This window comes from Sturnira hondurensis, unplaced genomic scaffold (assembly GCF_014824575.4).
Source record: "Sturnira hondurensis isolate 20B ecotype Veracruz unplaced genomic scaffold, ASM1482457v3 Scaffold0022908, whole genome shotgun sequence".
NCBI lineage: Eukaryota > Metazoa > Chordata > Mammalia > Chiroptera > Phyllostomidae > Sturnira > Sturnira hondurensis.
In genome coordinates, this window is record NW_028095539.1 from 3703908 (window position 1) to 3716552 (window position 12645).

At 54.4% G+C, this 12645-nt stretch overlaps 1 protein-coding gene across 7 annotated transcripts in view; it reads left to right on the forward strand.

Annotated features, from left to right (window-relative positions):
• The window catches only part of GARNL3 (GTPase activating Rap/RanGAP domain like 3), a 117947-nt gene that overhangs the window by 104203 nt on the left and 1099 nt on the right, over positions 1-12645 (forward strand). For 4 of the 7 annotated variants that reach the window (XM_037036524.1, XM_037036528.1, XM_037036527.1 and 1 more), the window contains 6 exons: positions 3882-3948; positions 7469-7576; positions 8950-9068; positions 9738-9876; positions 10641-10856; positions 12078-12204. In XM_037036524.1, the coding sequence (XP_036892419.1) occupies positions 3882-3948; positions 7469-7576; positions 8950-9068; positions 9738-9876; positions 10641-10856; positions 12078-12204 (776 nt within the window). Of the gene's footprint in view, positions 1-3881; positions 3949-7468; positions 7577-8949; positions 9069-9737; positions 9909-10640; positions 10857-12077; positions 12205-12645 lie in introns of those variants that run through there. The other 3 variants (XM_037036525.1, XM_037036526.1, XM_037036530.1) reach the window with 3 other exon arrangements.

Genomic DNA, 12645 nt, shown 5'->3' on the forward strand with positions numbered 1-12645 from the left:
CAGAACTTCCAGGTGGGCAGCACTTGGCAATGGAAAGTTTTAAGTCCCCCATCCCTCCCCCACCCCAGGTGATGCTGACAGAAGCTTATTTAAAGTCTGGAGGACTTCCCCTCCGTGCTGGGAACCTGTAATCACTTCCAGCCTCCTGACTTCCAAGGAGGAAGGGCCCGATTTCACCTTCTAAACTTCTTTCCCCACCTTGGCCAGGTGGCTCTGTTGGTTGGGATGTTGTCCCCGCACACCAAGAGGCTGCAGGTTCGATCCCCAGTCAGGGCACACATCTAGGTTTTTGGATCCAAAGACTTCTGGCCTCTCCTTGCTTTTCATGCCTCTGTGACCCACCAAAGGGGCAGGAAAGTCACGGCCTGACAGGTCTAGGTCCGGTCAGCCCTTTCCTTGGCAGGGAGTTTCCTGTAACTTAACCTTTTTCCAGTGAGTATTATTTTTCACTTATACTTACTGCTCTGATCACTCATTAGAGTGTTTGTGGATTTTTTCCAAGATGCATAAAGACCCAGGAAAAATTGGGTGAAAACAGTTTTTTAAATAAAATTTACGTTTTGTTTTCCTGAGAGCAATGAGGAACAATTCTAAAACTTTCTCTTTCCTTTCATATGCTTTTTAAAAGAAAGATACAGAGAAAGAAAGACACAAAGCTTTCCCCTTAGAGAAAATGGGTTGTTTTTTTTTAATGTTTAAACCCTTCCCGAGCATAGAGACCTTAGACACAGGGACTCGCCTCACAGCAGGGCTTTGCAGTCTCCCTGGGGCGATGAGCCCTGGAATCGTGAAAAATTCCGAACAGCGAGTCTTTGAGCAGCTAAGTCAGAAGTGCCCTGCGGGATCAGGACCGGCTTCTCACTGTGACATTCCCGCAGCGTGGCCCGAGTGCTGTGGTGGAAGGAGAGAGAGCGCAGGGCGGACTTCGGGCCTTTCAGGCTACACACATGGCTGCCTGCCGTGTGCGCAGCCCCGGTGGGTGGGGTGGCCTAGCGTCCTGCTCCCCTTCCTCCTCTCCGCTTCACCTGCCCACTTGATTCCCGTGCCAGACTTCAACCCCACCTCGGGGACTGAGACAGCCCTAGCTCCAGAGAGGAAGTGCTTACGAAGCACCAGAGCAGAATTCTGAAAGTCAACATCAAGTTCGTCTTACGACAGGCCTCCTGTGACCTACTTCCCCAGCTCCAGCAGCCAGCATTGGCCTCCTTCCCCAAAGCCAGGGCTGCTCTGGAAGGAACCAGGGACCTGGTAACGGGATCAGGTCTCTGGCTTATTCTCTGGGCCCAGGTCCCCAGTGGTCCTGACCGGAAGCTGACCCCCGAATCTTACTGGAAGGCCGGACACTGCCCCCACAGAGGCTTCCTCCGCCAGCTGGGGCTGGGAGGGCCGGGGGCAGACTTTGCTTGTTACAGGCCTGTGTTTTTAATTTTCACAACCACTGTGTGTTACTTTTATCATTTTTAAATCCAATAAAATGAACTACTTCTTTTTAATCAAATAGAAGTTAAAAAGCCAACGCCTATGTCCTACATCAGACCTACTGTACCAGGATCTCTAGGAGTGAGAACCCAGCAGGTGCATTTTTTTAAAGCTCTCCTGTCGACTCTCACGTCCTCACCGGGTCAAGAAACAGTGTCCCAAAGACTGACTCCTGCCAAGCCCCTCCCCAGAGCGGAGACGGACTTGCAAACTTGCAGACTTACGGACTCAGGCATCGGAGCAGGAAGTGGGTCTCACCTGCTGTGCTAAGAGAGGTCTGATGAGAAGCTACCGGTCCTCAGGAGGAACCCGTGAGCTCCAAGCTCTGGCCTCCGCCCCGACCCTGGCCCTTCCGTCTCTGACCGCGGCTGGAGCCCCGCCACTGCCCGCCCCGCAGCCTGAGTCTCTGAAGACAGCCGAGCTCATCTGCCCGTCAGCACAGTCCTGGGATACTCCCCTGAGGGACCCTCCCGATGTCAACTACTGCCCTGCTATCTTCTGCCACCATGCGCAGCCCTCAGTTTGGACAGCTGCCTGAACTTCCTCCACCCCGTCACTGTCTCACCGCCCCCCATCCACCGCCACCCCAAACACATCCACAGGCCTCCCCTCTCAACTGCCGGGTGGTCCAGTTCCACCTTCCCCACTGCGGTCCACCCTCCCATCGTCATAACACAGCGCCTCCGAATGACGTGGCTCCGAGCCAGGGCACTTCGAAAGCACCTTCTCACAAAGTCTTCGGGGCAGTCTGCAGAAAGCACCGTTCACGGCCCCGTTTTTGCAGAAAAAAACTGAGGCTCAGAAAGGAGGAGTGGCTCATGTCCCCGAAACCACACAGCTGGTGACGGTCAGGGCCAACCAGAACGTGTCAGACTCCGAAGGCCAGGCCCCTAGACCCAGTGTGCGGTGGCACCCACGGCCACACCACAAGGCGTGGTGGGGGCAGCAGGACCCAACTACAGAGCCGGTGCCCTGGCCGCTCCCCTGCAGGGGTTCACAGTCGGGCAGAGTGAACTCATACGTGCCCATTGGCTGAGATTGGTGTCATCAAACTGACAAGTACCGGAACACCTGAGGAGGACATGATTCTAAGTCAAAGGGGTGGGGACAGGAAGGTTCTTTTTAGGGGCCCTTGGGGTTCAAAGGCTATTCCCTCACATCCAGCAAAGCAAGTGTTGTCATTATACCAGTTCGCAGATGAAGACCTAAGGCCAGAGGTGAGGCCATTGGCCACAAACCACAGAGGCAGCAAGTGGTACTGGCAGGATTTGAACTCAGGTCTCTCTGACCAGAGTCCATGCTCCTACCTACTCCCCACCGTGACCTCCTGCTTTTTTGGATATGGAATCTATTGCATTGCCCGATGTTGTCAATTTAGAGATTTTAAGCACTGGGTAAAATTTGAAGCTATTAGGTGGGTATTTTTCTAAGTGAGAAAAGAACCAAGAAATGGAAGAATAATCTGAAGTGGGAGAGAGGACAGGAAGGAGGAGACGCCACGTGTTAGAGCCTGCGGAGAGGCAAACAGAGGAAGATCCTCGGCCAGAGGAGAAGGGGATCTTTGTTTCCCCGAAGGCTTGGGAGGCCAGGCTGCAGGCGCTGAGAACACAAGTGAGGAAGCGCAAGAAGCAGGCGGTTTTTAGAGGGTGGGAGTCTGGGAAATGAGGAAGAAATGAGGACATCATCGGACTGAGCATCCTTTTCTCAAACACAGAAACGGGCCCAGAGAGATGGGTTTGCCCAGGTCACAGAACTAGGTCTTCCAACACCCTTTTCATTCACCGAGTCAGGCCACCTCCGTCTATGTGAAGTAGAGACAGAGAGCAGAAGAGAAGACGGGCCACGGGGATCCCAAGAGTCAGAGACCTGCCTCCGTGTGTGAGGCTGGAGGGGCCTGGCAGAGGCCTGGCAGAGTGCAGGAGCTGGGAGATGGCACAAGACCCAGCTGCCCGGCTCCGATCTCGGCCGAGGCACTTACTGGCTGAGGGGCGGGAGTGGCTTCGCCTGTCTCAGCCTCACTCTCCTCACCTGGATAATGGGAGTAAGAGCGTCTTCTATCCCGAGTTGACGTGAGAGTGAAATGAATAGGGGAAGGAGTGCAGGGAGCAGGGGCACATGCAGAAATGCGTCATTTTGCCAGTGGAGCTGAGATGCCTGCCACAGAGCTTCTCACAGGGGTGAGAGTGGGGGGCAAGTCCTGGGGCGGGGAGAAGGGGCACCACTCCTGTCTTCATCCCGACTGTGTGCTGGAACCAGGCCCCTATGTGGTGCGGGGGTACGGGGAGGCGGAAGTGCCCCGCAGGCCTGAGTTCACGACGTGCTGAGGGCCACCCCCGGCACTGGGGACTCGGGAACTGCGTCCCTGTCCAGCCCGCCCATGACACCGCCCGTTACCCTTGCAGGTTCATTTTGTGGCAGCTATCGATGTGTACGAGGATGGGGAGGCCGGGCTGCTCCTGTGTTACAACTGTAAGTGGCCGCGTTTGTCTCTTCATTGTCCTCGTTCAGTGTCCTTTTGGGGGGGCAAGCTAAAGGGACGTAACCTCAGACTTGCCTAACGGATCGCTCCCGTGGCCTGAACTGCACTGCAGGGAGCATCTAAAAATTGCACTCCCACCAGGGTGCATGCGTTCCCAGGACACCCAGACCTGTGGCCCTGTCCCCAGGGTGTGGAGGTAACAGTGAGAGCAACAGTGCCATCTGCATGCCCGGCACTGTGCTGAGGACGCTGTAGTCATCATCTCTCTGATTCTCGGGTGCTGCCATCACCTGTAGTTTGGAGATAAGGCAGTTGAGGTCGGGAGAGGTGAACTGCCTTTCTCAAGGTCACGCAGTTACTATTCCACTTTTGCTGTCTCTCGAGTGCTAATGAAATCAGCCTCTGCCTAGGTACCTGGGGTTCCAGGTAACCTGTCAGGTGGCAGGGTGGGCTTGGCAGACCGGAAGCGCCAAATAGGTTCTTTAAGGATTTCCGGCATTTCCAAAACGAATATTACACTACAATAGAAAGGACCTCTTATGGCTAAAAGCAGTCATGTGTTTTCATGGTTACGGCTTCCCAGTCTAACCAAAACAGGGAAACACATTTTTTCAGCGTATAATTGAATTAATGCAGAGTGGCAATGCCAGTTATGTCCCATGGGGCAGATATTTTAATTGATTAATCTTTGATTAATAAGCATGGGGATGATAATTATTAGTAGCAAAGTGTGTTTAGAAAGCACGATCCTTCAGAACTTGAGATTTACGGGGGTGCATTGGGAGAGGGTAGTCACAGGAGGAACGCCTTGCACAGTAAGTCTCCGCAGGGTATTTCGGCCTCGGCTCTGTCTGAAACCTCCTCAGAACAACCAGAACACTGCACGAGGAGGGCCATGCGCAAGGCGGCAGGGACAGGCCAGCATGGACCCTGGATGCCCGGGCTCGGGTGGCCAGGCCCCCGCTGGCCTCTGTCCTTGGTTTCTGGGGGCAAGGGACACAGGGGTCACATGCTTAAAGTCACTTCCACAAGATGCCAATCTCTTCAAAGTGTGGTCTTTTTACTTAACTTAAAAGTCTGTGAGAAAACTTGTGACAGAATACTTTAAACACTGATGTCGATTTTTTTCCTTTTAACTTCATGGAAGGGTGGGCAGGGTTTTAGGTGGGCAAGAAGTAACGGACAGAAAGGTAGTCGGGTTTTTAGAATGAGTCCCCAGATCAAAGGGGAGTGTGGGAACAAGCGTGAACAACACCCACGCTCGACCACACTTGAAGCCTGGGCGACTCAGGCAGGCGGAGCGGCCGCCCCGTGCCAGGTGTGGTCCAGCGGCCGTTTCCCCTGGGTTCCCGCATCTTCTGGTCTCTTCTCAGCCAGGGACCGGTGTGCGTCTGTTTTCCCAGACCCACCAGGCCCTCGGAACATCAGCTCTGCATCTTTAGGCCCCACGCAGGTCAAGGCCTAGGCAATCCCAGAGGTTCCCAGACCCGCCTCAGTCTATCCCAAACCGCATCACTTCCTCCTGTGTCTTTGGGTCAGGAGTGCTTTTGGGTTTTCCACACCCCCCTTTCTCCCAGAAGGTCGATGGTACCCAGTGAGCCAGCCCTGCAGAACCAGTTGGTTTTCCCCAGTTTCCCTGTCCCTTCTGTGACGCGGTCCCAGACACCCGCTGACTTGTGTTAGCCCCTGTGCTCATCCTGGTTCCAGATGCCTGTGCAGCCAAAGCCCTTCCAACAGGCGCTGTGGGACGGTGTTGTGCCCCCCAAATCTGAAGCTGATCTTTATCATTTGAGTGCATCCCTTCCTGTTAATAAACAAAACAAAATAAAAAATAACAACTATCAATCCGAGTTTGGTATAGAGGAATTTTTATCTCAGGTGTGTTAAAGATGAAAGTATTTTATAATAGATGTTGTAACTTCTAACCTCGAATTCATGTTATTTGAGAGAAATAGATTTGCAAGATAAACTCTGAACGGAGAGTGTAAGTCGGACGATATGTTAGAGACATTCTTATGTTTTGTCATTAATCTTTATTTTGAGTACCAGGGTCAGTCTTTGCCCCAAAAAAGAAAGAAAGCAAAATTCGGCTGTAACCTCAGCACACAGTAATGACCTCACCTTTGATACAAATAATCAGTCTCAGCACACAGGGCAGACTCTGCTTGCTGGTGTTTTAGAGATAACCACCCAAGGAAAACCGGAAAAGCCCAGCTGCGCCCCTCGTTCTCCAGGCGACCGCAGGCACGCCCAGTGTGTCTTAACCTCCTCCAGATAAGCGAGGTTAAGGGTGCACCCCTGCTTCTCACTGTGGGGATCAAACACGATTATAAAACCCACGCACACCGCCAGGCACAGCCAGGTTTTGTTTTCCCTGTTTTCCAGACGCGTCAGAGATTAATTCAAAGCCCAGTTTTTAACCTGGGTAGGCTTTTCTACACGCATGAACGGACTTCCCTTCAAAGAAACGTGTTTTCAAGTCGGAAATAGTATCTGTCACCCTGCTCTCCTCCTGCTGGCTGCTGCTGCTGGGGGGCGGGGGGGTCACGCATTCTGAGCTCCTTCCTGTTCAGTGACTTCCTAGAGTCCAGCCCGTCGCCCTGGCGCCCGGCCGCGCTTTGCCACCCCAATGAACGACCTTCTCCGAGCCAGCCCCCGCCTAGGCTCCGGAGATGTGACAGCCAAGGCCACAGCCAGGGGCGTCTGAGCTCCCAGATTAGTTCAGCACAAATGGCACTTAAAACAGGTGGATTTGATGGTATATAAACTGTATCTCAAGCCATTTTTGAAAAGAATTTAAAGATAAAACTGCACGGCTAAAACATGCCGGGCTTCTGGAAGGAAAGGGGCCTCTGCTTCTGCAGGAGCCGCCTCCCTGTGAAGAGGCCCCGAATCACCCGGGCTTGTGCTCTGCGCTCAGAGCGGGCGGAGCGGAGCAGCGGAGGGGGCCGGCCTTGATCTGACGCGGGCTCGGGCTCACCCAGGTGCAGCAGGCCTAGGGCTCCAGGTTTCTCTAGTAAAACGTAGGGAGGAGGGGCACTGTATCACTGTCACCACCCTTGCCCTGCTGGTGGGGCTCAGTGTGTGACCCACCTCTCAGGAGGGCTTGCCCCCTCCAAGGACTGCCATCGCCTGTCCCTTTTTCTCTGCAGTCCGGCAGACCCGTGTTCCCCTGCCCCCACCCCGTAGTGCTTCACCTCTCCTGGCCTCAATTTCCTCATCTGTAAATGCGCGTAATAATAGCATCTGCTCCCTCAGATTCCGCAGATTCCGAGGGGCAATGCTTTCACAGCTCAGTGCCTGGCGCGTGGCAAATTCCCCCAAAGTGGCAGCGGTGATTGCTGTAGCCCTAGCAACCGAGAATCCGGCCTCGGGATGATATTCACACCAGCCGTGTGTAGAGAGCGAGCAGATAGGACGCTATTCCTGTTGCCTGTTTTTTCGTTTTTCTAATTGCAGTGGTCTAAGTATTGTCTCTAACAAAAAGGAGTCACTATTGTTTCGTTGCAGACAGTTGCATCTATAAAAAAGTTTGTCCATTTAATGGGGGCTCTTTTTTGGTTCAACCCTCTGCGTCAGATTTCCAGTTCTGTTGGAACCAGGCTCCTTGCGCAATCGGTAAGAAAACCCTGAGCCGGGCCCTCTTCCCTGCGTAGATCCGTCTGAACTGCTGGGTCCCGTGTAAGCCAACCCGCTGGCTCGCTGCTAAACTGCCGTAAATCACCTGACTCTGGGAACTCCCAGTTCTTTTTTCTGCCTTAATTGCTTCTATTGTTCCCCTTTGGGAACTAGCATTTCCATGGACCATTCCTGGGCGTGTGCCCCTTTCAGATCAGTGAAATCTCAGCCTTCAGGACGGGACTACCTCTCAGCATCCTTTCGTTTCCAGGCCTCGCTCGCCACTTTCTAAAATGCAGGAGCAAGATGCCCAGTCCCAAGACCCTGAGCAACTTGGGGAGCTGCGTGGCACTTTTGGTGCCGTTCATTGTGTCTTAAGCTTGAAAGCCCAGCATCACAGAGACTCAGGCCCTTTGCCTGCCCCTGAAATGTCAGGACCTGGGTGGTGGTGCCTTGTTGGTGTGGCTCACGATCCACACTGGGCATCTGCACGGGGAGAGTCAGGTCCGAGCCACGACTGTCTGAGTTAGCACCGTTTCCCTCGGGATAAAGTATTTGTTGGGCGGTAACATCGTAGAGTTCGGACAGGAGAACAGAGGAACAGCCCAAGGTACGGGAGGACTGGTCTGGCGTGGTGACAGATTCTATGTGATTTAAAAAAGGGAGGACCAGCTCGAAACAGCTCGAAGGTTCTGAAGCACACAATGCCCCTGAGAGATCCAGGCAAGAGGCAAGACTTTCTACCTGGGTGGGGTAGAAAGTCACCAGGTGGAGCCAAGAGAGGATGCGTTCACCAGGGTGAAAAGGACAGGGCTGTGAGGTGGCCAGTAAGAAAGGCAAAGTGGGATCACTGGTCAACCAGGGAAGCTGTGGTGTTGGAAGTCCCAATGTGTCATAAAAACAATGCCAGGAAGAGAGGCCTGTCTCCACAAACCCACTGAACAAGGCGAGGGGCAGCAAGGGAAGAGACACACGACAAGAGGAGAGAGGAGTCACTACTGGCAGGGAATGCAGAATGAGTACAGGCCAGGGAGCGGATGTGTCCGCTGCAGTCTGGGCAGTAAGGGGGCACATCTCAAGGGCTCGGGCAGCCAGCCCCTGGCCCCCTCTTCCCCTGCAGGTCCGATTGGGCTCCAGGGCTGCGGGAGGAAGAGGGCAGGGAGACGTGGAGACGGTGCTCTCCTGCTGGAGGTGCTTGGCACCTGAGGGGAGGCTCTCTCTCAGACCCTGGCACGTGCCCACGCAGGAAGGAAGGCGAGAAGCAGCCAGGGAACAGCAGAGGGGGAAGCTTCCAGAGAAGTGAGGCTGGATGTGAGTGGGTCACCAGCCACAGGCGGCTGGCCCTGGAGCTGACTCGTCCCGTTGCCTTGCAGTCTGCGCTTTCCCGTACCTCCTGGCCTTCACCACCGACTCCATCGAGATCCGCCTGGTGGTGAACGGGAACCTGGTCCACACGGCTGTCGTGCCGCAGCTGCAGCTCGTGGCCTCCCGGGTGAGTAGACCAGGGTTTTACCTCCCCCCCAGCAGCTCTGGGAGCCCTGAGCCGCAGGAGGTGACAGGTGAGCAGGGACGCTCCTCTCAGGCAGTCGGGCAGGTGATGGCTACACCGCTCACGTCAGGATGCCCGCAGAGAGAGAACACACTGGAAAGAGACTCACCGGCTGGGTTTTCACGTGTGGGCGCTAGAGCTTCAGCAGGCCCCTTATCTAGGTTTAATACCGGCCGTGTGCAATGGCTTGTGAAACCTCTGAAAACCGGGCCTCCTGCGACAGCCCCAGCTGGCCCCAGCACAGCCCTGCTTGATCACAACAGAGGCAGCACGACACGGGTGGGCAGGAAAGCACGTGGACCCAGGGCATGGGCAGCCCGCTTCCCCACCTGCGGGTGGTCCTGCCTGAGTGCGGCACCCTGGGCGCCAACGCCCTGTGAGGGAGGCTTTGTGTTGTGTCGTGTCCTGTGTGCAGAAGGTGTGTCCAGAGACAGAGGAGTGTGGGAAGGGGAACACTCAGGGCGGGCCCGAGGGGCGGTGCCGGCTTTCCCACGGGGCCGCCCTGGCCTCGGGCCCTGTGATGAGCTGGAGGAGCCGAGTGAGGACAGCCCGCCAGCCAGCGGGGCACACAGCCACAGGACCCGCCGCTCTGACGTCTCTCTCCCCTTCCAGTCGGACATATACTTCACAGCCACCGCGGCCGAGCACGAGGGCCGGTCTGCGGGCAGCTCCAAGGCCGCCAGTGCCCACAACTCCCCTCAGACGCCACCAGGCCGAGACGCTGCCGTGTTTCCTTCTTCCCTGGGGGAAGGTGAAGTCCGGTTTTTACTGTCTTATTCATAGGTATTTCTACTCCACTCACTCAAATGTCAACATGTGATTAACGCCTAAGAAAGCCACCAGGAAAAAAACTTGTATTCTGAATGCTTTGGTTGCATTCTTAAGAAATTTGGTGATCACATAAAGAAAAATCCCGTTATGGAAAACATCGTTTCAGTGGGGAGAAGTGGGGGCTGAGAGCAAGAGAGGTTCCGACTTGCCAAGAAAAGTTACTTTCCCTTCAGGCATGTTAACTAGAGTAGGTTTTATAACTAACAGGATAAGGCCAGAAAAACTACACGTTACTCGGCTCACCCAGTCTTGCACTCTACCTGGCTTCGCACATGAATCCCAGAGGCCTTTGCTGTGGCTACCGGTCACTCTGGACCCAGCTTTCCCCAGCCTCTCGCCACATCAGGCCCCTGTGTGGCTCCCGGTCACAGTAAAGGATGGGCTGCCCAAGCAGCCTCTGTGCAGCAGGAGTCCGGCAGCTGCTCATGGTTCTCGTCTGCTTTGCCCCCCCCCACAGCTGCTCATGGTTCTCGTCTGCTTTGCCCACCCCACCCCCCCTGCCCATGCAGGGAACCAGTGCAGCGGGGCACCCTCCCTTGACTGCTCTTAATGGGACCTGGGAGATCCGCAGGCCACATCCAATCTTCTGTCATGCTAACTACGCTGAGGTGTAGAGATTGCCCTCTTGTAAATCACATGAAGTTTTCGTAAAGTTCTGATGTTCTTTTCTAAATCACATTTCAGGCGAAATTGAGTCAAAAAATCTGTACAAGATTCCACTCAGAAACCTGGTCGGCAGAAGCATCGAGCGGCCTTTGAAGTCGCCCTTGGTCTCCAAGGTCATCACCCCGCCCACCTCCGTCGGCATGGGCATTGCCGCCATCCCTGTCACTCACTCCCTGTCCCTGTCCCGGATGGAGATTAAAGAAATAGCGAGCAGGACCCGCAGGGAACTGCTGGGTAATGGCTCTCAGTGTTTTCGTTGTCACTGTTGGTCAATATGCCAGCTGGTTTCATCTTTGGATATTCACGATCCTCAAAAACAATGAGTTGAAAGGAAAGGTTCCCTTCAGTACAGGGTTTACAAGTAAATTGCAGTGCGCCTCCACCGCGGCGAGCAGTGCCACGCACCCCAACAACGGCGGCTCAGCCTGGATGTAGCAGGTGGAGAGCGGCCCACGCCCTGGGTGCGGGAGACGCAGTTTGTTCATAGTGTGTCTAGTCTGATACGGTTAAATACATATGTATGATTTCCTAGAAAAGTATGTAGAAGGATGTATACAGTTTGGAGTTAACACTTGTTCTGCGGTAACACTTGATATTCGTATCGCCATAAGTTTAAATCTACCAGGTTTGTCCATATTTGTGAGGCGGTTCAGGTGTCACTTCTCCAAGCCCCTCGACCATGGGGACAGGTATGTGGTGTGGATGGGGGCAGACACACGCTCTGCCCTCCTCTCCGGGCCTGCAGATGGGTGACCGCACCAGAGAGACCGGAAGCACCCAGGCAGCTGGAAAAGGCCGGCTTGTTAGCACACCTGTGGCTCCCAATCGTGGAAACACAATGAGGGGAAATGGAAATAACGCTTTAAGCCAGAAAGAAGTCGAAGGGGGACCTGCATGGCATCCAGCTGGAGGGACAAGTGGCCTTAGCACATGGCCGCCTGGGGTCATGTTTCCTGAACCGAAAAGGGGAATCCTGCCCCCACCCCGGGGGTGGGGGAGGGGGCTTTGACACTGGCAAAGTCGGGTTGGTTTTGGCAGTCAGTGCCCCCTGCTGTGCTTTTGCGTGTTGCTATTTTTAACCCACTTTGCCCTGTGAAAACTTGATCTCCGACCACTGATTTACAAGCACAATGCTTTTCTGAGATGCAACTGAACTGAGTTGCAGAATTAGTTTCTAGTGGTAGGATTCTAGACCTCCCCTCCTGCATTTGACTCGAATCTCTCTTATTTGAGTCTTAAAAATTTTCAGCAAGACATATATTCTTCATAATCAGGGGGAAAGAGCCTTCCACCTACAAGAGAACCAATTATTTAAATACATACTTTTTCTTCCATCTTCCTGACCGTATCCCAGTAATGCACCAATTCCCAACCAGAAGGAAAAGGGCCTTTTCTGTCTCTGTGGCGGCCCTCTGGTGACGACCCTCTGACCTCTGCTTCTGCCCTGCAACCCAGGCCTCTGTGATGAAGGCGGACCCAGGTCGGAAGGAACACCGAAGCCCAAATCCAAAGCCCGGAAGCGGTTAGAAGAAAGCCAGGGAGGTCCCATGCCAGGGACAGTGAGGTCAACTAGCAGCGACAGGTAAAGAAAGAAAAGCAGCCCGCAGCCCCTGCTCAGGGCAGCGGGCCTTCGAGTCACGGCACCTCCCCCGAGGCCCCTCGAGCAGCCGCAGCTCAGGGCTCCCCAGAGAGCATGACCCGCCAGGGAGGGGCTTCGGCAAATGGGCGACCTCACCAGCAATCCAACAAACACTCATTAAAACACAGTGAGATGGCTTCATATTTTTGCTCACCATGTTTATTGATAGGTGTTTTTAAAACAAAAATGCTCTGTACGAGTGATGGGAAAGGCACTTCCACAAAGCTTACGGTGGGAATGGCCACAGCCACAGCCTCTCTGGGTGGCAGTTTAGTACCAAAGGCCAGTGAATACATGTCAGTTCCCCCGATCTGTCCCCTAAGGTCCTCTGTGTCCCTCAAGCAACATCGTGCATGCTCCATGCATTCCACATGCATTCACGGT